General features: G+C 35.6%; 1 protein-coding gene across 1 annotated transcript in view; it reads left to right on the top strand.

Annotated features, from left to right (window-relative positions):
- Positions 1-20,152, top strand: part of SLC15A5 (solute carrier family 15 member 5) — a gene marked incomplete at both ends in the record, with an annotated part of 82,754 nt that extends 62,602 nt beyond the window's left edge. Inside the window, 2 exons of the mRNA XM_081311249.1 lie at positions 15,480-15,588; positions 20,005-20,152. Of these exons, the coding sequence (XP_081167375.1) occupies positions 15,480-15,588; positions 20,005-20,152 (257 nt within the window). The remainder of the gene's footprint in view (positions 1-15,479; positions 15,589-20,004) is intronic.
- Positions 20,153-22,241: the final 2,089 nt, after the last annotated feature.

The raw sequence follows: 22,241 nt of genomic DNA, 5'->3' as shown, positions 1-22,241 counted from the left end.
TAGCAAATAAAAATAGAGGATGAGTGGTTAAATTTGAATTTAAGACAAACAGTGAAAGATTTTTTTCAGTATTTAAACATGTGCCATGCAATATTGGGAGCATATACAAAAAACTATTTATGAAGTATTTAAGACATGCTAAATATGTTAATCCACCGTAACTCGCTATTATTCTGAAATTCAGATATAATTGGGAATCCTGTATTTTATCTGGGAACTTTATGTGTGGGTTGAAGATATTTCTTTATTTTGGGGGAGATGCCTGAGTGTATTTAACTGATGATAATACATGATATATATGGAGAAGTTCAAAATGCAGGTGAAAGAAGACAGAACTGATGAAAGCAGGAACCTAAGAAAGTGGACAGGGAGTTTTGTTGGGAACCACCCAAGAGAGATTGATTTTTATCTTTTTTCCTGCACTGAAACAGAAGACAATAGAGAAGGTGGTACAAATGCAAAGAGATACATAGTTCTAATACTGGGAAGAGGCTGGAGTCTCCCTTTGAAGGCCCCCAACCCCCACCTCCCTTTATGAATATGCAGTAATCTACCTGTGAGAGCAAAGGGGATGAGGAAGAGGAGTGGGAGAGCAGAGAGTGGTGGACTTGCTGAGAGCAAGAAAAGATGATTTAGAAGCCAGGTGTCAAGATTGGTGTCAATGTTGAAAGCCCAGTTGGTGTTGGTAATCATGAACAGTGATTCCAAACTACTGAAAGCATGATTACGCTCACTGATATTCAGGTGCTTGAGGCAAGCCAGAAAATGTCTTCTAGATTTTAAAATGACACAAGATAAAAGGCATGAACTCTATACTTGAATTAAAATCATTTGAGAAAAAAAGGCTATTTCCCTCCAAATATGCAAAAGATGAGAGAGGCTTTCTTCTAAAATTCTGAAATTAATAAGTCTTTGCTATTAACTAAGTAGAGTTGCAAATGAAGGACAGACTGTACTAACAAGCAGCTCCTAGGCAAAAAAAAATCAATTTTAGTTCTGTCCATGAAATTATTCAAATTTAATATTTTACTATTTTAAATAACTCCACTTAAAGACTGATTTATTAATTCAGCCTACAAATACACATTGGGTTCCTACTATGTGCAAGCACTGACTAGATACTGAATTAATAATGCCAAGGCTGATGTTTAATTAACAAGAAGAACCTTATAGAAATATTTGACACTCAAATTAATATCAGATATATTCATTTGACTAATGCTATTACAATTACAGTTCATAGCTAATGGCATTATCGGGCTATTATCACAAAGCATTACCTCTCTTCTAAAACTCATTTCCATGATAATTCATTGAAATCATCATGAGAACACACTATCTTGATGGGTTTTTCCCTCCCAATGCTCTTCAAAAGAATGAACTCACCCTTACAAGAAAGCTTGTTATGGCAAATATCATCCACGCTTGTACTCTCTGCACTTCAGGTGAACAATGCCTAGTGATTTCTGTCCAATTTTGAAAGACACAGTGTCCCCTCCTGGAAACAGCAACCTGACTGCATTTTTATCCACAATTCCCAAGAACTGAAAATGCAAATTGAAGTCGAAATGCAGACATTATGATCCAGAGCAAAGTATTGAGCATGTGTGGATCTAAGGCCCAAACTCAGCTCATCCACTCATTCAACAAATATTTATTCTGTCTCCTTTATATGACTTTAGGCAAACAGTTCAGCTGCTCTGTGCCTCTGTTTCGTTGTCTGTAAATTAAAGGTAATAATAACGTGAGTTCTTATTAGATAAATATGAAAAATTGGAGAAAAGTCAAGTTAGAATTCAGTTGTTAGGTATTATTTCCTTCAGGTATCATGAAAATTAATGTGTTTTAAAAATTAACTCAGGTAGGAGAGCTATGAATCTCAAATGAAGCATTTAAATCAGGTTACTGAAAGGAGGAAGGAAAGAAATTAACATTTATTAAGTGTCAGTTATATGCAGACCTTGCTATATGCATTTCACAAAGATATTATTTCATTAAATCGTCACAATTCTTTGGGGGTAGATACTTGTAGCCCCAATATATCGAAGAAGAGAATGAGCTCAGAAAGTTATATAACTTGCCACAGTTATATAGCAATGGTGGGTTCCTGATTCCAAAGCTCTTTTTACTACCCTAGGTTTATTTCCCATGGTGCAGAAGTATATCCACCCTGGAGAATGACTAGTACTTCTTTGTAATTGCACACTTCTTTGCTCCCAAGCAAAAAGCAATAGTGAAGTGAAAGTGTGCTTAAAATAAAGCAGGATATAAAACCCATTTCAATTTTGTGTCAACAACTTTGTGCGTTTGCAAGGTTACCAGCTCCATGAAATTACTTTTTTAAAAAATCTAATGGGCCAGGTGTGATGGTGTATGACTGATCCCAGCTGCTCCGGAGGCTGAGGCAGGAGGATCAGAAGTTCAAAGCCAGCCCCAGCAACTAAGCGAGGTCCTAAGCAACTTAGCAAGATCCTGTCTCAAAATAAGATACTAAAATGGCTGGGGATGTGGCTCAATGCTTAAGCACCCTGGGTTCAATCTCTGGTTTTAAAAAATAATAATCTAGGGCTGGGGTTGTAGCCCAGCGGTAGAGCACTCACCTAGCGTGTGCAAGGCCTTGGGTTCGATCCTCAGTGCCACATAAAAATAAATAAATAAAATAAAGGTATTGTGTCCAACTACAACTAAAACATAAATATTTAATAATAATAATAATAATAATAATAATAATAATAATAATAGATCTGTGAGAAATAGTTGCACATGTGTCCAGCTATCATTTGAAGATTTTCCAAGAGACATATTTAAGATTTTTCTAAGTTATATTACATTCAAAATTAAATAGTAGTTAGTGAAAAGGAGGAAATATTGTATTTTCCTCAAAAAAAAGAGCAGAAATTTGTTTTGAATCAAAAATTAAATGGGATAGCCCTTAAAAGTATGCCATGCATACTTGAGGTTTTTGGTAAATCTGTGATTTATATAGAGTGGTGTCTCATTGATGTTAGTGAATCACTGATGTTAGGGTTGGTGGTAGGAGAAACCAACCCTCTTTGTCATTTCAAAATTAATCAGAAACGATTTTTGGAAGTCAAAGTTTTCCAGTATGTTTGATGAATTGGCTTTAAATTTATTTTTTGCTGTAAATGTAATATATGACTAAATATATCCAAATAACAAAAGGGGAGAGGGGAGACTTTGAAAAGATAAAGGCCAAATTATGATTTGGGTAAATTTTCTTTCAATATATTTCTATTTGTGTATGTGTGCATGTGTGTAGTAATTAAATTTATATTTGTGAAGATAGATTTTAAACTAAATCAGGGTCTACATAAATCCTGCTGAATGCTCATTCAACAAATTTATATCAAGTCCCCACCTTTCATTCTTCCCTTAAATAATTTTGTGAGCATACAGTCATGACATTCAGAACTACAATTCTGAAAAAGGGAAAAAGTGTCTCTTTTGATAATTGTGTTGTATATATCATCACTCACACACACACACCTCCTTATGGAAAGTTTAGGTTGTTTCCAATTTTTCAATCTTATAATGTTACTTAGGTGACCCTTTTTTGATATTGCCTTTAGGTACCTCACTTGTTTTTTCCTTAGGTTAATTATCCTAGCAATGGGATTATTCGTTCTGTGAGGATAATAATGTCAGATGATAGGGAAGTAAAGCAAAATTGTTTTCTTAAAGCCTGCATCAATTATGTTGCCATTTTGATGGAACACTTGTTCCAAGGTATTAGTTTCAGCTGAGCATAGTAATGTTTTGATCTTTGTCATCAAATTGGCAAAAATGATACTCTATTGTTACTTTAATTTGTATTCTTTAAAATGTATAATTGAAATTTTTATTTTTTTTTAGAATATTTGTATCTTTTCTCTTTCATGAAATGCTTAGTCATGTCTTTTGCTCACTTTTCTTTTGGACTGTTCATGTTTTTTTCTTATGGTTTATATGTGTGTCTTATGTCATATTTATTGCTAGTAGTTTTCTGGTTTTGACTCAATATTGTAATTTTATAGACAAGTTTGTTTTACACAGGTTCTGCTGATATATGTCATCAAATCTGTCAATATTTTTCATTGTGATTAATTTTATTTCATTCATCACTGGTTGTGGAACTTTAATGGTTTAACATTTTAAATTTAGTTTTCTTTTCCAAGTGAATTTCATTGTGATATTAAAGCAAATAACTTGTTTTACAATGTAATTGGTATATGTTGTGAAAAGATGGTTACATCATAAATATCCCATAACTATAGAATGAATGGAATTAAATTAAGCAATTAGTAATATATCTTTTAACATGTTGTTCCTATGTTATCTTAGAACTATTTCAGGACTATTCTGTTCTATTCCCTTTAGCTGTCACCTGACTTTAGCTTAATATCATACTCCTTTTAATTATTATAATTTTATGATATATTTCATATATGGTATTACTTTTTTGAACTTTTTTATTGATTTGAAAAATGACAGCGAATGCATTACAATTCTTATTACGGGTATACAGCACAATTTTTCGTATCCCTGGTTGTATATAAAGTATGTTGACACCAATTTGTGTCTTCATACATGTACTTTGGATAATGATGTCTATCACATTCCACCATCCTTGCTAAACCCTTCCCCCTCCCATTCCCTCCCATCCCTCTGCCTTATCTAGAATTCATCTATTCCTCCCATGCTCCCCCACCCCACCCCACTATGAATCAGCCTCGGTATATCAGAGAAAACATTTGGCATTTGTTTTGGGGGAATTGGCTAACTTCACTTAGCATTATCTTCTCCAATGCCATCCATTTACCTGCAGATGCCATGGTTTTATTCTCTTTTATTGCTGAGTAAAATTCCATTGTGAATATATGCCACATTTTTTTATCCATTCATCTATTGAAGGGCATCTAGGTTGGCTCCACAATTTAGCTATTGTGAATTGTGATGCTGTAAACATTCATGTGGCTGTGTCTCTGTAGTATGCTGTTTTTAAGTCTTTGGGGTATAAACTGAAGAGAGGGATAGTTGGGTCAAATGGTGTTACTAATCATAGTTCTCTTTATGGTTATTTTTCAATTATTGATACCACATTCTATCTGGTTTATACTTCCAGATGAATTTTAGAATTATTTTTATCAGTTTTACCCAAACTTATCTTGTTTCAATAAAATGAAAATAAAACTTTTTTTACTTTTTAAAAACTAAACTCTTTACAATATGTTATGTGTGTGTGTGTGTGTGTGTGTGTGTGTGTGTGTATCTCCTGTGTCTTTATTTTGAAGTAGTGGGGTTTGCACTCAAGACCTTTCTCATGCTAGGAAAGTGCTCTACCACTGAGTTTTATTCCCCACCTCTATGGCTTTATCATGTATTCAATATTCTTTTATAATATTTTTCTTTAGTTGTAGATGGACACAATAACTTTATTTTATTTATTTATTTTTATGTGGTGCTGAGGATCGAAACCAGTCCTCACACAAGCTAGGCAAGGATTCTACCACTGAGCCACAACCCCAGCCCTTATTCAATATTCTTCAACTCAGTTCAATAAATTTTCTTTTTTTCATATGTATCTCAGAATTTCTTGTTGATAATATTGCCGGAATTTTATGATCGTTTTTTCTTTTGCAATTAGTGTTTCCCCTCACTACCACTTGCTGGGATTATCATTATTATATAGTGAAATTATTAATGTTCATGTCTTCATCTGTACAAAATTTTTTAAACTTTCTTAGCAAATTTTAAGGGTATGTAAGTTGATCTCTTCAAGTTTTCAGCAAAATTTTCTCATCTTTAAATACATATAATTTTTATCCTTATTTCTAATATATTTTCCATATTTTATTGGTGCATTATAGTTATACATAATTGTGAGATTCCTTGTTACATATTTGTACACTCACACAATAGGACAATATAACTTGGCCAGTGTCATTCTCCAATATTTCATCTTTCCTTGCCCACCTGATTCTGCAATCTGTATTTGGGGTGAAAATGGGAGTTCAAAGCACAATTTGAGTCTAATGTATGAAAGATGATATATCATGAACTATGTAATGCGATAAATAATCAATAAAAAAAAATTAAAAAAAAAAAACAATATTTCCTCTTCTGCTTTGCATCTCTATCAGAATTCAAAACTCCAGGGCAGTCACATTTTATCTTCTTCAAAACCTTAATATGCATCTTTAGTATTTTTATATGAAGTATATTGTAGGTTTATAAAGGTATCCTAAAAGATGTGCTTTATCATAAGAAATTTCTTGTTTTCTGAGATTTAAATAAATTAAATTTTCTTGGAGGCTTCTTAATTAGCTCTTGAGATCACCTAATTGTTTTTATTATTGAATCTATCATTATTGTATGTTTAATTAATAGGTTTTTTTTCAATATTAAATCATTGTTTTGTACATGCAAGGGGTAATATTTGGTAGCAATTATGATTATTTTGCTGTGTTCTGGAAAAATCCAGATGAAATACCCAGTTTTTCCATGAAACTTAAGAGATACAGTCAGGACCTAATGTCTCCTTGTTTTATTTTTAATTGATTAATAATAATTATATGTATTTAGGTAGTACAGTGATATTTTGATACATATAGACACAGTGGAATGATCAAATCGAGCTAAAGAACATATCCAGTACCTCACATACTTATTTTGTGTGTGTGTTAGGAACATTTAAAATTCCCTCTTATAGTTATTTTTAAATATTCAATTCATTATTATTAACTATAGTACCATGCTGTGCAACAGATCTTCAGAACTTACTCTTCCTGTCAAAATGAAATTCTACCCTTTGACCAACATGTCCATCTTTCTGTATCTTTCCGTCTCCCACTGAGCCTCTAGTAACCACCAGTCTATTCTCTGCTTCTGAGTTTGCCGTTTTTAGATTCTATATGTAACTGAAATCATGGAATATTTGTCTTTCTATGCCAGGTTTATTTTGCTTAATACAATATTATATCCTCAACCTTGTAGTTGCAAATATCAGAATTTTCTTAAGGCTGGATAGTATTGTGTTATGAATGTGTAACACATTTTTTTTTAATTCGTTCATGGGCAGGTTAGTTGTTTTGGGGTCTTGGCTGTTACAAATAATGCAACAGTGAACATGGGAGTACAGACATGTCTTAAACATACTAATGTCAATTCCATGGTAGTGAGATTTCTGGATCACTTAGTAATTCTATGTTTAGTGTTTTGAGGAACCCCCTGACAGTTTTCAGTAATGGCTGCACTTATTTACTTTCCCACCAACACAGCCTCACCAACCCTTATCTTTCATCTTTTTGGTAATAGCTGAATCAGTGACAAAATACCTGAGATAATCAACTTGTAAGGAGAAAAGGTTGGCTTTGTCTCAGGATTTCAGTCCACGGTCATTTGACTCCAGTGTTTTTGAGTCTGTGGCAAAGCATAGCATCCTAGTGGGAGCCCATAGCACAGGAGGCCTGTTAACCTCATGGCAGCTAAGAAGCAAAGAGAGACAAGAAATCTGCTTGCCAATATCCCTTTTAATGCAAATGCCCCAGTGACCCACCTTCCCAAGGTTCTACCTATTCCCAATAGTGCCACCGGCTGGTAACCAGGCCTTTAAAACATGGAACTTTGGAGGACATTCCAGATCCAAACTATAGCAATAGCCATTTTAACACATCTGAAGTGATATCTCCTACGGGCTTCAGTTTTCATCTTTCCTGATGTTGTGACAACAGGCCTTTTTTCTTGTATCTGTTGGCTAGTGTATCTTTTGTGAGAAATATCTATCCTTTGCTTCCCCCCCACCCCCGGACCCTGGGGATCGAACTCAGGGCCTCACACATAGTAGGCAAGTATTCTACCACTGAGCTTCAATCCCAGCCTTTTAGCCCATTTTTTAAAAATTGAGTTATTCAATTTTTTGTATTTCTGAGAATTTTGGAGTTCCTTATGTATTTTAAATATTAGCCCTTTATCCAACATAAGATTTGCAAATATTTTCTCCCAATCTGTGGATCTGTGGATTTGTATCTTCACTCTGCTAAGTCCTTTTTGTTTGTTTGCAGTTTTTTGTGTTCTTTGGCTGGTCAGAAGATTTTTTAGTACAGTGAACCCATTTGTCTATTTTTGCTTTTATGCCTGTGCTTTTGGGGTCATATCCAAGATATTATTGTCCAGATCAGTATCACTGAAGCAGCTTCCCTTCCCTTATTAACACAAGAAAACATAGGTTTCCTTGTATTAATTTTACATTTCATATCTTAGTTTAAGTTTTTAATCCATTTCCAGTTGATATGTTGTGGATTAAGTCTGATTTCATTCTTCTGCATGTGGTTATTCAGTTTTCCCAGAACCACTTGTTAAGGACTGTCTTTTTTCTATTGCCTATTCTTGATACCTTTATTAAAAACCAATTGTTTGTAAATGTGCAGGTTTGTGGGCTCTGTTTCTGGGCTCTGTTGGTCTATGTGTTTGTTTTTATGCCAGTATCTCATGTTTGGATTACTTTAACTTTGTGGTATATTTAGAACAAACCCTCTAGTTCAAGTTTGCTTTAGCTATTTGGAGTCTTGTGGTTCCATATGAATTTTAGGATTGTTTTTTTCCACTTCAGTGAAAAAAATACCATTGGAATTATGATGATACACATCTTTTGTCAACAGACTTTCTCTTTTTTTTTATCCCCCAGTACTGGGGGTTGAACCTAGGGATATGCTACCACTGAGCTGCATCCCCAGTCCTTTAATTTTTGTTTTTATTTTGAGACAGAGTCTTCCTAAGTTGCCTAGGTTGATACCAAACTTGTGATCCTCCTTTCCTCACTCTCTTTAATAACTGTGATTTACAGGCATGTGCCATTGTTCCTGACCTAATGTCTCATTGGAAGATCATTCTTTATGACTTTTCCTCATTATTATTGGCTATTAATTATTTTCATTTCTTCTTGGCTTAATTTTGGCAATAAATATTTTCACAAATAATCACTCCATTTCCATAATATTTGATACTAATATTGCATATTCATAACCAAACCTTGTTGTTTCCTCTGTATTTTTTTTTGTCATGTATCCTGATTGGATTTTTCAGTTTTATGTATTTTGTTATATTTTCTTTCAATGATTCACTAGCTTTTAGAACTATTAAATTTATTTTAATATATTGATTTGCTTCTCTCATGTTTATTTCCTTCCTCTTATTTTCTTTAGATCTACAATATTTATTTTTAAATTTTTAATCTTAAATATTTAGTTTATTCATCATTATTCTTACTTTAAAAATGAAAACCTGAACTGGGTATGGTGACACATGCCTATAATCTCAGTGACTATGGAGGCTAAACCAGGAACATAGCAAGTTTGAAGCCAATCCGGGAAACTTAGTGTGACCCTGTCTCAAAATAAGAAAATAAAAAAAGTTGGGCATTTAACTCAATGGTAGAGCAATCCTGGGTTCCATCCTCAATACCACAATAAATAAATAAGAAAACCTATGTGCCTTTAAATGTATATCTGAGCAAAATTTGCATCTCTAAATTTGTAAATCAACTTTTCTCATTTTCTAACTACTTTGTGATTATAGATCTTATTTATACTTTAACCAGTTTGTTATTGGAGAGCCATGTCTTTAATTTCTAGGAGTTTTTGTTTGCTATTGATTTATTTCAGATTTTATGAAAGGGTATATTCTTTATACTAAACAATGTTGTGTTCTTTAAACTTTTATCAATCACGTTATTCTGATTTTCCATGTTATTAACTATTTGCCTGTTACACCAAAAAACTGACAGTGTGATATAACCATTCATGAGAATTGATTTTCTATTCTGTCCTATATTTCCAAAAGATTTTGTTTTGTTTTCATTACTTAAGATATGTCCATTAACAAATCTTTAATTCAGATTGTACTTTATATCAATATAAAAAGTTCCCTGGGGTCCCTTTGAATTGTTTTCCCTTTGAATTAAACTTTACCTGAAAGCTATAGGAGGTGGACCTAATTAGAGAAAAAGGTTACTGGAGGTGTGACCCTGGAAGGATATAAGGGTATATCTTGTTCCTGGCCCTGTTTTCTCTTTCTCTCTCTCTCTCTCTCTCTCTCTCTCTCTCTCTCTCTCTCTCTCTCTCTCTCTCTCTCTCTCTCCCCCCCCCCCCACCTTCTTGTACCTCCTGCTTCTAGCTGCCATGAGCTGACAGATGGAGCCATCTGACCGAGGACTGGAATATCTAAGACCATAAGCCAAAATAAATCTTTCCTCCTTAAATTTACTTTCTCTGGAATTCTGACACAGCAATGAAAACATACTAGTTTTTTTTTCCTTCTTTTTCTTATGAGTTCCTCTTCCTTATCATTTTTAGTATTATTTTAACTTTGCCATTCTGTGCTAGGATTGTTTCTTGTAAGCAGCAATAATAATATGTATTATAGTCATTTTTATTTCCCATATTGGTCTTGTTTCTATTGACTCCTCTTCAAAAGGAGAGATTTACTGAGGCCAAGTTTATCAATTGGAAGTGTGTCTAGATATTTTTGTTGGTCTACAGTGAATGTGTGCCACTAAAGCCCAAGTTACTGTAGCAACTAAACTGCTTGGCTGAAGTGAGAAGTCTAACCATAGCACCTTCAAGTTCCCTAACACTGCTCAGATAGAATGCTTGTAGACTACAGTGTCAAGCATTACTGGCTATCTTATCCACCCAGAATTCATACCTACATTTTAATTCTGAGTATAAAACCTCCTTGATGGAGTATACCCTGCCTGTCTTCTGTTCTCATTGCTTCTTGTCCTGTGGTTTCATGAGAGTTGCTTTCCCTGATGTAGAAATATTTGGTGCTAGGTAGTGGTGTAGAGGAAGAGCTAGGAATACTCCTTCCTTCTTTCCATCAGAAAAAAAAAAATCAATAATTATGCACCAGAGTCATGGCTACTAATATTCTTTCTAGAACTGACCTTGATTTCACCTCCTATTAGTCCACTTGGTAAGGAAGGCACTCCCCACTGCTCCCCAAATAGGTTGAGGTGGCTGAAAACATACTTCTGAACTGGACATAAGTGAATTACAGCAGTTTACTGGCCATATATACTCACATTAAGGGAGAAGAGGGTACAGCTTGCCATGTAGGATCACATGGGGGTGGTGCCCAGCAACAGTGTGAACCAGCAGGGTGCACAGGGTGCAGGTTTTGCAGTAACAAAGAGATGTGGTGAGCCCTGATTCCTGCAGGAGGACATGATTGGTTTGTTTGAATAATCTTAAGGGCTGGCAGGGAGGTGAAATCTGTCAGCTTGTGGCCTAGGTAAACTGCAGCTGATCTGGCTAAGAGGGGAACTAATCATGTGGGAACTTTCGTTCTGGATGGGGAGCCTATGAAAGGAGAACTGGGAAACACACAGTTAGGCCTCTGGGGCTCTGTGAGGCTGAGACACTCAAAGCAGAACATGAAATTTATGGCCTTAAATATAGGGCATACAATCAGAGTAGAATACAATGTATTTCCCTTTCATATTAGCAATGTCATGTTTTTTTCAGTAACATAGCGTGTGTGGGCCTCCATGCATGTATGTTTCTCAATCCAGTTTTAACAACTGTAAATGTAATGTAAATTTCTTCAAAGCCCACACAGTTGGTTGAATGTGAGTCCCAGGATTTGTATTGTATTGTACTGGGTGTTTAAGAAAGAACTTGGGTAAAGCTATTTCAAAGACTGCCACCTGGACATTTTTAACTGTGGAGCTAAGAAAAGTCATAACAATGGCAATTCCCTTAGTAAGGGACTATCACAGTACCTTTGTTGTAAGGGCGGGAAGATGAGGGCTCTGTTGTGTAATACCTCGCTTTACCTTTCTGTGAGTCAGTCTATAAAATAAAAGAACTGGTCTAGAGAATTCTATGGTCTGTTTATTACTAAAATGGCCATATAAGTTAAAATAAATAGAAACATTTTAGTTTTATCTAGTCTAATGCTCCAGAGTATTAGTATCATGTCCCTTTCTAATTAATTTCTTCTCTTAAGCAACTTGGAATGCCCACTTCCAGGTGCATGGAAATTTCTAAAAAGTGATTTTCAATGAACACATAGATAAAGCTGAGTAAGTGCTATTTGGGGGAATTCTGAACAATGCCAAGTATTTTACCCAATGCCAAGTATTTCACCGGTGCTCTGCTACCTCAACAGTCTAACACTCATTACAAACTAGCAGTTTACATTATTAACACGGAACTAGGGATTACTGTGAGCATTGATGAATGAGCCACCAGACTCTTATGTGGGCCCTTCTTTCTCATGCTGTCCCTTTCCTGTCCTCAAGAGCGGTGTTCTAGAAAGTTGAGTTAGTCTCATTCAAGACCTAAAGTCTTTGTCTCCTTTTGCAAGAATGCTCCTGGTTTCAATCAGCTACTAGAAATGTCGATGAAAAATGGCACAAATGTGAATTACGACAATAAAAGTTTATAAGCTACTAAAATAAAGTTATAGTACCTAAGAGCTGAGTCAACTGACAATGTTAAATGGAACATTTTACAACCAGTCCTGAGATAATGATAAAAAAAAAAAGGCACACAGAACATGAGGAAAGATCCAACAGAAAGCGAGCCCAAGATCGGGCTCTGATTATCTGATTTTCGTGTGAGCTACCTCTAAAAGGGACGGGGTAGGGGGGTGATAATCTAAGTTTATGGAGTGCATCCGCTGGGTCCAGCCCTTGGCAACCATCATCTCTTCTACTTCTCATAGCAACTCCTCAAAGGAGGTATTGGTGTCATCATTTTAGGAGAAACTGAGGCTCAAATGGTCCAGTTACTTGCTCAGTAACAAAACTGCCCAATAATAGAAGCAAGATTTGACTTCAAAATCTCTCTGCCTGAGACCCCATTTTATACCCCATATTCCTCGTCACATAGATAATACCCGTATAGGTAAAGCCAAGCTCTAAGAATCTCTGTCCATCTTGCTGTTAGTGTTTGTCCCATGCAATTAATTCAAACAATGGTTCTCTTTACTGTGGAGTTCACCATGTAAGTTAGCTCTGTAGACAGTGTCAGGTTATAGCTGAATAAGTAAAGAATATGGAACCAGAGTGAAGACCAGCACTGCCAAGACAGCTGAACACTAAAAATGATATCAAACAAGGAATACAAGAGCATTATCAGGAATTTGAATAGGTGATATGGCAGTCTTCCATTTTATTTCCTAAATAACTCCTCTCAAAAAGTGTTTTGTGTATATCTTTAAATTTCTACCACCTTTCTCTAACCTTGCTAGCATTATATCCTTCTGTCCTGTCACCCCACATTTCATATACCAAGTCACAGTGCTTTTATTTGTGCTTGCCACGGTGTCCCCCCAGTGACAGACGCAAGAGTGTTGGCATGCCAGTGGATCTGGTATTGTCTCCTGAAAGGCTGGTATTTGCTGTAATTGCACAATCTCTTAGAAATATTATGTTTTACCTTTAAAGATCTTACAAAATTTATATTCTTCTCCCTCATCTGACTTTGTTATATTATAAAGATAGTCTTTTCAATTACTTATTATGGACCAAAATTCATGCTCCAAGAAGAATTAATGTCATGTTAATTCTGAAGCTTCACATACTCTGTGCAAACTCCTCTTACTCTAGCCAGAGAAACACGGTGATAAAATGGTATAATCGCATGACATGCAAAGTGCTGATGTGAAATGAAAAGGACAGAAATATGATTGGGATATTAATTCAAGAGAAAAAGAAAATAGGACTATTTGAATAGGCTTAGCAGGATAGTTTAGTTCTTCCTGAAAATAAGTGGAATGTTATCTCACCTTATCTTGACCTCTACTCCAACTCTCCCCATTTAAGTGCAACCAAATATTTGGTTCCAAATATTTGTGCATGCGCGCACGCACACAGGCACACACACAAGAGCCACCCAATATCCAATACACAGGTACATAGGGAAATACTCAAACTGCTCATTTAAACACCAGATGAAGGCATCATGTCAACACAGCAATAAAACCATAAATTTCCTTTGTAATGGCACCAAATTAATAAAATGGGGAAGTAGAACTTGCATAATAGCTCTAAAACTCAGTACCAACTTTTATTTATGGGTCCAAGACTATAATGGACACAAGCTAATTTTCATGGTTGATCCACAATAATGGTCGTTGGGAAGTTAAATGACAGAAGAGAAACAGCTTTAAATGGGAAATGGCACAATTAATCACAGCTGTCGTGCTTATGCACTTGCTGGCTATCAACCTTGAACAGAGCATTTAACTCAAATCCCACTCAAACGTTTGCACTGTCAAGGAAAAGACCAAGAAACAATGGCCTCTCAGTTGCTACAGCGCAAGTAGCAATCCACAACCCATTTGCCAAAGATGGCACTGAAGGTCCAACCTTTTAGGCACAGACTGTTTGTTGTGGTCCTGGACTCCCCTTCCTCACCCATTGTAGGAGCTTTTCCTTTAAAAAGGCAACAAAATGCCAAAATGTTGACATTTCAATGTTCAAGGTTGACCTGTTTCTGCTCTCCTAATGCATTTTTTTTAAATATTCCACCCATTCAGAACTATAATTGAATTAAGTTCTCTCAGTAAGGATAAAGTTTGTACTTACACATTCTATAATATTATATATCTGTAGTATAGTTGTTAATACTAGATGTCATTGCTATTTCTGAAGTATTGCTTTAAATTGAGTGTTGCATATGTAATACGTATAATATATTGAATAGTAATGTATCAGAAACCACTGAAGATATGTTGAGTGTGTATATAGATACATGTAGATATAGAAAATGGGAAGAAAATTATAGCAATTATTTAAATCAATATTCAATATTTAAGAGCAAACTAAAGCAATTGCCTTGAATCCTGAATAAGTTTGTATATACTCAATTTGACCTTATAAGCAAGAGGGGATACTTTATTAGGGGGTATTAAATTGAAGAAATTATTCATTGAGTCAAAAGAAAATCTCCATGTCAATCAGCAATTGAAGTAATTTGACATAGGTACATTGTATTATAAAATAATCCGGGATTTATCTAAGTTGTTAAAATAATGTAACACCTATCATCTACCTGCATTATCTCACTTGTCTAACAATTAGCAAATGCCACAGACTCTCTAATCATGAAAATTTTTTTTCATTCATTCAATATATATTTACTAAATAATTGACATGTGCCAGACACTGCTCTAGATACTGAAAATATAAGGATAAATAAGACAAACATGCTTCCTACAAATTAATAGCATAATCAGGATTACCTTCCAAACCCAGGGTTTTGTTTTTCACCTCAAAATATTTGGGGTGCTTTGCTTATCATTTTACTGTTAATTACAGAATTAAATGAATGTTGACAATAAAGTCTTAGATGAGATTTTTGCTTCGTAGATATTATTGAAGCGAATAAAGCTCTATGAATTGTGGAATGATAAAATATTCACAGAAACGTACAACTCTGCAGTTGAATAACAATTACATTTGTTCCAAACAGGCAATTGGTTTCCAAACACATTAAACAAAGGCAATTTAGAAAGCTTCTTCTTCTTGCTGGCATCATTAACATTGTTGAACGTCCTGGGATTCTGGAGTGTCTCGCAAAGGTAAGTAAGTATGTGGTAAGATGGACAATTTCTCAGTCCACGAAATATTAGTCCAGGAACCATCAGTGAGCCAATGGGAGTCCAGTAGGCCATGAATGGACATATCAGCACATTATAGAAATTTAACAGATTGTTCAGAGCAAGAAATTTCACTTTAGACTCCACTTTACCACCGATCCTCCTAATAAAATAGTGCTTTACTCAATTCTAAAACGCATTATAAAATAAGACTTTGATCTTCATTACATAGCAGCACTTTAAAATTAGAAATAATCATATTGATAATAAGAATGAATAAATCATTACCATTAAAAGCAAATTTTACTAAACAAATAGCTAGGAATCTAATGATGCTTGAGATTTGGATCCCATTCAGGCCTTTAAATCAGCAGTGACCATTTCAAGGTCAATTGAAAATGGTGCAAAAATCTCTTAGCCAGTCACCTGAGACCATTCAGTGACTGCATATGCATCATCAACCATCCGGTCATTGTCTTTCCATGTCCCACATATTCTTGGATGACTGTGTACTCTCTAACCTCTCTGGGTGTCTGTTTTCACACATGTAAAATAGAAACAATAATATCAATCGCTTCCGGGTTTTAGGGAAATGAATTTTGTAAATGGGTTAAGCGCAATGTCTGCCACATAGCAGGAACTAAGCACTTTCCTTCCTTTCCTCCATTTATCTATTGAGTCATAAATGATCTCACTTGTCATCACTTCTCCCTTGCCTAAATCCTTCATTTCTAAATCTCTTTTGGAACATTAGCTTCATGGAGGTAGTATAGTCAACTGAGTGATGAAAAGCCAGTGAGAGAATGAATGCTCACAGAATGACGTCCATGCTCCTGCTCTCATGGAGCTCATGGTCCAGGGTGAGAGGTACTTAAACCCCATGCAAGGTGGAATGGGCAACAAAACTAAAAGCCTAAGGCTCCCCAGATTTCTGCATTTCTTACCCTCCAACGTATATGAGTTCTCAAATTGTTCTTCTAGACTATATAATTTCCTTAAGTGTCAGTCTCATTTTTAGATTGAAAATGAAATCAGAGAATCTGAGGGTTACAGAAAGATCTGACAGGAATTTCCTCAGCTTTGCAGCAAACCAGATTCAGTAATGGAGACTGAAATTGAAGGCAAAGTCTCTTTCCTCTTCATCCACCATCTCCAAACTCATTAGGAATGTCTATCTGTCAACTCACACAAATCTGCACTGTCTCTCAAATTCTCATTCTCTATCCTTCTGTACGATTTGACCTTGTCTTCCATGAAGTGGTTTAGAAGGTGGTTTCCAGAGTCAGCTTAGTTAGATCCACTTCCACAACTTATCAGCTGTATGAACTTCAGGAACTGTTTAACCTCTCTAAGCCTGGGCTTCTTTGTTTGTAAAATAGAAACAGAAAGAATAGTAATTGTAAATGTTAGTAATGATAATAATAGCCTCAGATTTAGCCTTGTACTCCCCTCTTCCTCCCTTTTATTCTTCTCCTAGACCTACACTGAGGTGTGAGCAAGAGGACCATGATTTTGGTCAGATAGAACTTGCACTGGAATCAGAATCTATTAGCCCAGGGATTTATTCATTCATTCATGCATTCAACCAAAATGATAAGCATTGTTCCATGTATCAGAGAAATGGAGTTAAACCAAGCAAAGTACCAGCCACATGAAGCTAACATGAGTGCTCAAATTAAAATATTCAAGTGTGATTGTTCAACAAATGAATTCCTGGAAGGAATTGAGAGATAGAGAAGGAGATAAGAATAAAAATATACCAGGCACTGGAGATTGGAGGAACCAAAGTTAAAGTACTAAGTAATAATGTAGAGTTTATTCAAAAATGAGTCTAATTCTTTCAAGATCGCCTCCATCTCCATCTACTTTCTTTTCTCCTACATATTTTTAGGGAAGAGATGGGGGTGGGTGGGGTTAAAAGAGAAAAGAAAAAAAAGAAGAAGAGGAGGAGGAGAGGAGAGGAGGAGGAGTAGGAGGGGAGAAAGTAGGAAACAAAGAATGAAGGACAATTAATTTTCCGTGTGTCAAGCATATGGTGTCTTAGCATGCTATATACATACAAACAACTTCATTTAATTTCCAACACCTCCCTGTCACATAGATCTTACCACTGTGTAAATATAAAAACTAAAATTCAAAGACAAGTAATCAAATTTACCACATTCTCATACCTAGGACTCAAACACAAATTTGGTTGTCTCCAAAGCCCATTCTTCTTTACTCCTAAGGGTATAGGAACTCCTTCTAAGTACCAGACAAGAGTGACAACTCCTAACTCTTGTCTGTTAGGGGAAAACTAGTCCCTTTAATTAAAGTAACTACACTCATTACCACTTGTTGATCAGCAGCCCCACAGGAAAAGAATGAGTGTTGCACAAGAAGAAAGAAGAATGCAGAAAATTTGCCTCCAAAGAGTAATAGGTAGAACCAACTATGTCATTGTGAAAGCATGCACTTCCCTGGGGACCTATTGGCCATTGTGATTGGACACACCAAGTCAGAAGTTAGCCAAGAGCCCTATGGAATGGAAGGGGGTGAGATGAGTGTCCACAGTGAGGAGGGCATGGTTCCAACTTATTTCTATACTATTATTGTCAAGCACTAGTGAATCAGAGGATGCAAAGAATGAGGAGATTCACCACGTCCCAGGGATAGTATTAGTGAAACATGTTGTTTATAAGTCAGGATTGATCTCACGACACTTCCTATCACAATCCAATTTTTATCAAATCCAAAGATTTACCTGTTCAGAGCCAGGTAATTGTGGCAAATCTATCAAAAACAGAGCAGTCCTGCTGAAGTTAGTGGATTCATTATGAAACAACATCCTTACAAATATGCAGGTGACCTTAGGTCTGAATTAGTACCGAAAGGTGCTCCTCCCACAAATATCCATGGGATACAAACCTAGTGTTAATCCTAAAACCCAAGTAAGTTTTTCAGGGTCACTGGGACATCACCTCAAATCCCCAGCAGAATACAGTTAGAAATTATCCATGAATGTCAAGCCAGAATTACCTCTTACATGAACCAAAACCAAAGACAAAGAGAAAACAGCCTCTGGCCTCCTGCTCTCTATATTAGAGTTCTCTTCAACCACATCTGACACAGTGCAGTGGTGACATGTCATACTTGAAGCTAGCCTGTTTGGGGGTGAAGGAATGAAGCAGATGAAATGTCTTTTCCCTGCTGAAAAGTAATATTAGGTAAATATACTTAACGTGCTTAATGTAAAAATTCATCCCATATTGGATGCTAAAATAAAAATAAAGGTGTTTGAGGTCAAGGGGCAAGAGAGCATTGATTTTTATAACAATGACACTGTCCCTCCAGTGTTGTAAAATACATCTAAAGGTGCTATTGCTGCACTTATTTTGTCAATGATAACAAGTAATTATCTGTGCATAACCTGTAACGATTATTGAAAGCAACATAAATCAGAGAGAAATAATCAGAGTTATTCAGGTGGTATTCGTTCTCCTGAAGTTATTTTTAGCAGTATATTGAGAAGGAAACAAAGGTACAATTAGTTTTTGAAATCTTCTCGTATCAAAAATCGATCTTCTGTTTGGTTTTGGTCTTGGTAATCCTATGTATATTTGATAAAATTGAACTTCTAGATCATATTTCTTTGTTTCTTGGATAAATATTTATTGAACATCAGCAGCATATTAAGTCCTGGTCTAGGCACTAGGAATACAGTGGGCAATATTAGATAATTTTAAGACCAGCATGCCATACAAAAAGTCGAGGATTTAAAATAATCAAGTACTGGTTTTAAAGCCAGGCTCTGCCTACTACTATTTATATAAACCCTAAAAAAATCTATTTAGCCCTAAGAACTTCAGTTTTCCAATCTGTGATGTGGGGATGATTCCATACCTCCCTGGCATGGTGTCTGGTATTTACAAGACACTCAGGAAAGGCAAGCAGTTGAGGGTGGAAGAATGAACATTCTAGAAATATAGTCATGGATCCCTTCTTTGACAATGGTCTAAAATAGTCAAATAGTCTCAACACCATATTTACAAGTCCTCAGTGCATCTCATAAGTCTTTATGGGTGCAGGCAACGTTTTCCCTTGCTGCAAAATGTTAAATGTCAAATCCAGAAGGTCAACAGGGTTCCACAGTCTCACTGGTAGCATTGAAGGGGCTCAGTGCAGATTATAAGAGAGCACCACCTAAAGGTCCTTATGAGAGCCTTAACGTGTACTAAAACTCCTCCTGCCATTTTATAAAAAGACTGTTCTGGTGAACAGCACTCTTAAATAATCATCCCGTTGTGCCAGTATCTAGGAACCCATCATAAAAGGTAGACAAGCACAGGAGGAAAGCAAATGATTTATCAAGTCATCTACATCTGGTCCTAAGAAAAGCTTTCTTTCTTTCTTTTTTAGATATTGTAATCTAAATCATTTTAATGCCCAGAACATCAGTGGAAGTAATCTTGAAGAAACACTTCTCCTCCATGAAAAGTCTCTGAAATTTTATGGCAGCACACAGGAAATTTCTTCAAGTATTGATCTTTGGGAGACAGCCCTATGAAACTGTATTTGACTCTACCTGCCTTATGAACACAGTATTTGTTGTTTTTTTCTTCAGTTGAACATTTGTATGCATTTTAGTATGAGAGATAATATGTAGGAGAACAAATCTATGAATATTATCTGTGTACTTTATTTAAAAAACAATTATGACCCTTCTAGAAGTTAACCAGTATGCTTGTGCATTAACATGCTATGCATTAATATTAATAAAGTAATTTCAAAGTATAGATAATTCCTCTCATCAGAAAATGACAATTTCCTATATGCCAATAATATTTTATAGCTTTTTACGATGGTTCAGCCACTAAAAGCAACCTGTAAGATATTTTTAGAGTTTTAACGAGTCATTAGAAGCAAAATAATAGTATGTTAATATTCTTTCTTTCAGTACATTTTTTAGGCCTTTATTGCTGTTCAGGTGTTATGACCATATACTATATAAGACTGAGTAAAATTTATGTGTTTTTCTGCTATATTGGATCTTGATATAACACTTTCAAGATAAAACTTAAGGAAATTTTCTCTGAATTCAAAATCAATGTTACTAAAATGAGGTCTTTAACAAAGAGAGACTATCTACACACTGAAGAAGTTGAAAGATCAATATAGATGATAGAATTATTAGGATTAGGGGCTGGAGATGTGGCTCAAGCGGTAGCGCGCTCGCCTGGCATGCGTGCGGCCCGGGTTCGATCCTCAGCACCACATACAAACAAAGATGTTGTGTCCGCCGAAAACTAAAAAGTAAATATTAAAAAAAAAAATTAAAAAAAAAAAAAAAAAAAAAAAAAGAATTATTAGGATTAAAGAAAAGAGAATTTATGGAAGGTCAAACGAGTGCTGAGAGGAGGGTAAATGACCAAGTAGAGACACTTACAGGGATTCCCTGACCCAAATGACATCATTTGGTCTCCACTGCTACAAATCAAATGCATTTGGAAAAATCATCTTCCAAAAGGATTTCTTTTTTTTTTATAATCAAAGAAATTTGGACACCCTTGTTTTAATCAAAATGGCTCTCCTCTTTGTCACAGTGTTTATCAAAGTTTGGTTGAAGGCTGCCTGCTTCAGGTAAATATTTCTTGGCCCTGGACAGACTGCTTTAACCCACGTCTTCTTCAGGTTGAGGTCCTGGAACTGGTGGGCAAAAACACTCAAATCATTCTTATGCTCCCTAAAGTTTGAGAGGCACTGCTTTCCAGGATGGTTCATGCTGGATAGAGTAGGAGGGTCTGTCAGCTGATTGCAAATGATTCTGCAATTAAGCACCTCCCCTGTGTATACATAAAATATTTTAAATCTGTAGAATAAAAGATTTATTCAACTTGATTAGGTATGATATGCATTTTTAATTGCAAAAGAGCAGCTGTAAAGCACCAGGTGTTTCTCTTACTCAAATTATTTTTTTGTTGTTTGCTTGTTTGTTTTGAGGACAAGCAAATAGACTCTTGCAGGCATAAATTCTTTCCTTGCTTTTAGAATCCTTCTTTGTTTAGCATTTGTTCCCTGGCAAAGCAATGAGGCAGACCCCTAATATGCCTTAGAAGCTTTCCTTACTGCAAAAGGTTAAATGCCAAGTTTGCAATTTGGGTTTAATGAACACCCAAAAGATCAAGAAACCTCTGGACACCTCATCTCAGTACAAATGGGAAGCTCTAACAGTCTCACTCCCTCTTAGAAAAAGAATCTGCCTTATTTTGTTACCCCCTCCCCCACCCCAATTTGCCTTCATCACCTTAATTTCTTAATTTTTTTTTTACAATAAAAAAGTGCTCATTATGCTTTCGCTCGCCCTTTGAGATGAAAGATCTACAGAATTATAAAGTTGACCCAAAGCAAACACCAAAAGAGCTTAGAATTCTCACATTGGGGTTGACACTTGTGATTAGCTAAATTGCAGTAACTACACATGCTTCCATTCGGAACAGGATGCATTCACACAGCAGTTTCTTCTCTAGTGCCTAGCAACATTATCATTGAGCACCTGGAATAGTTTAGGCATTAAGTGTAATTGGTTTTGCTTTACATAAATCTGTAGCTTTGTAAATAAGCGGAGCATTTCAGCTTCTATATAACACCAATTAACT

The sequence above is a fragment of the Spermophilus citellus genome, assembly GCF_964194105.1.
Source record: "Spermophilus citellus genome assembly, chromosome: 10".
Taxonomy (NCBI): domain Eukaryota; kingdom Metazoa; phylum Chordata; class Mammalia; order Rodentia; family Sciuridae; genus Spermophilus; species Spermophilus citellus.
This window is presented reverse-complemented; position numbering and strand designations above follow the sequence as displayed.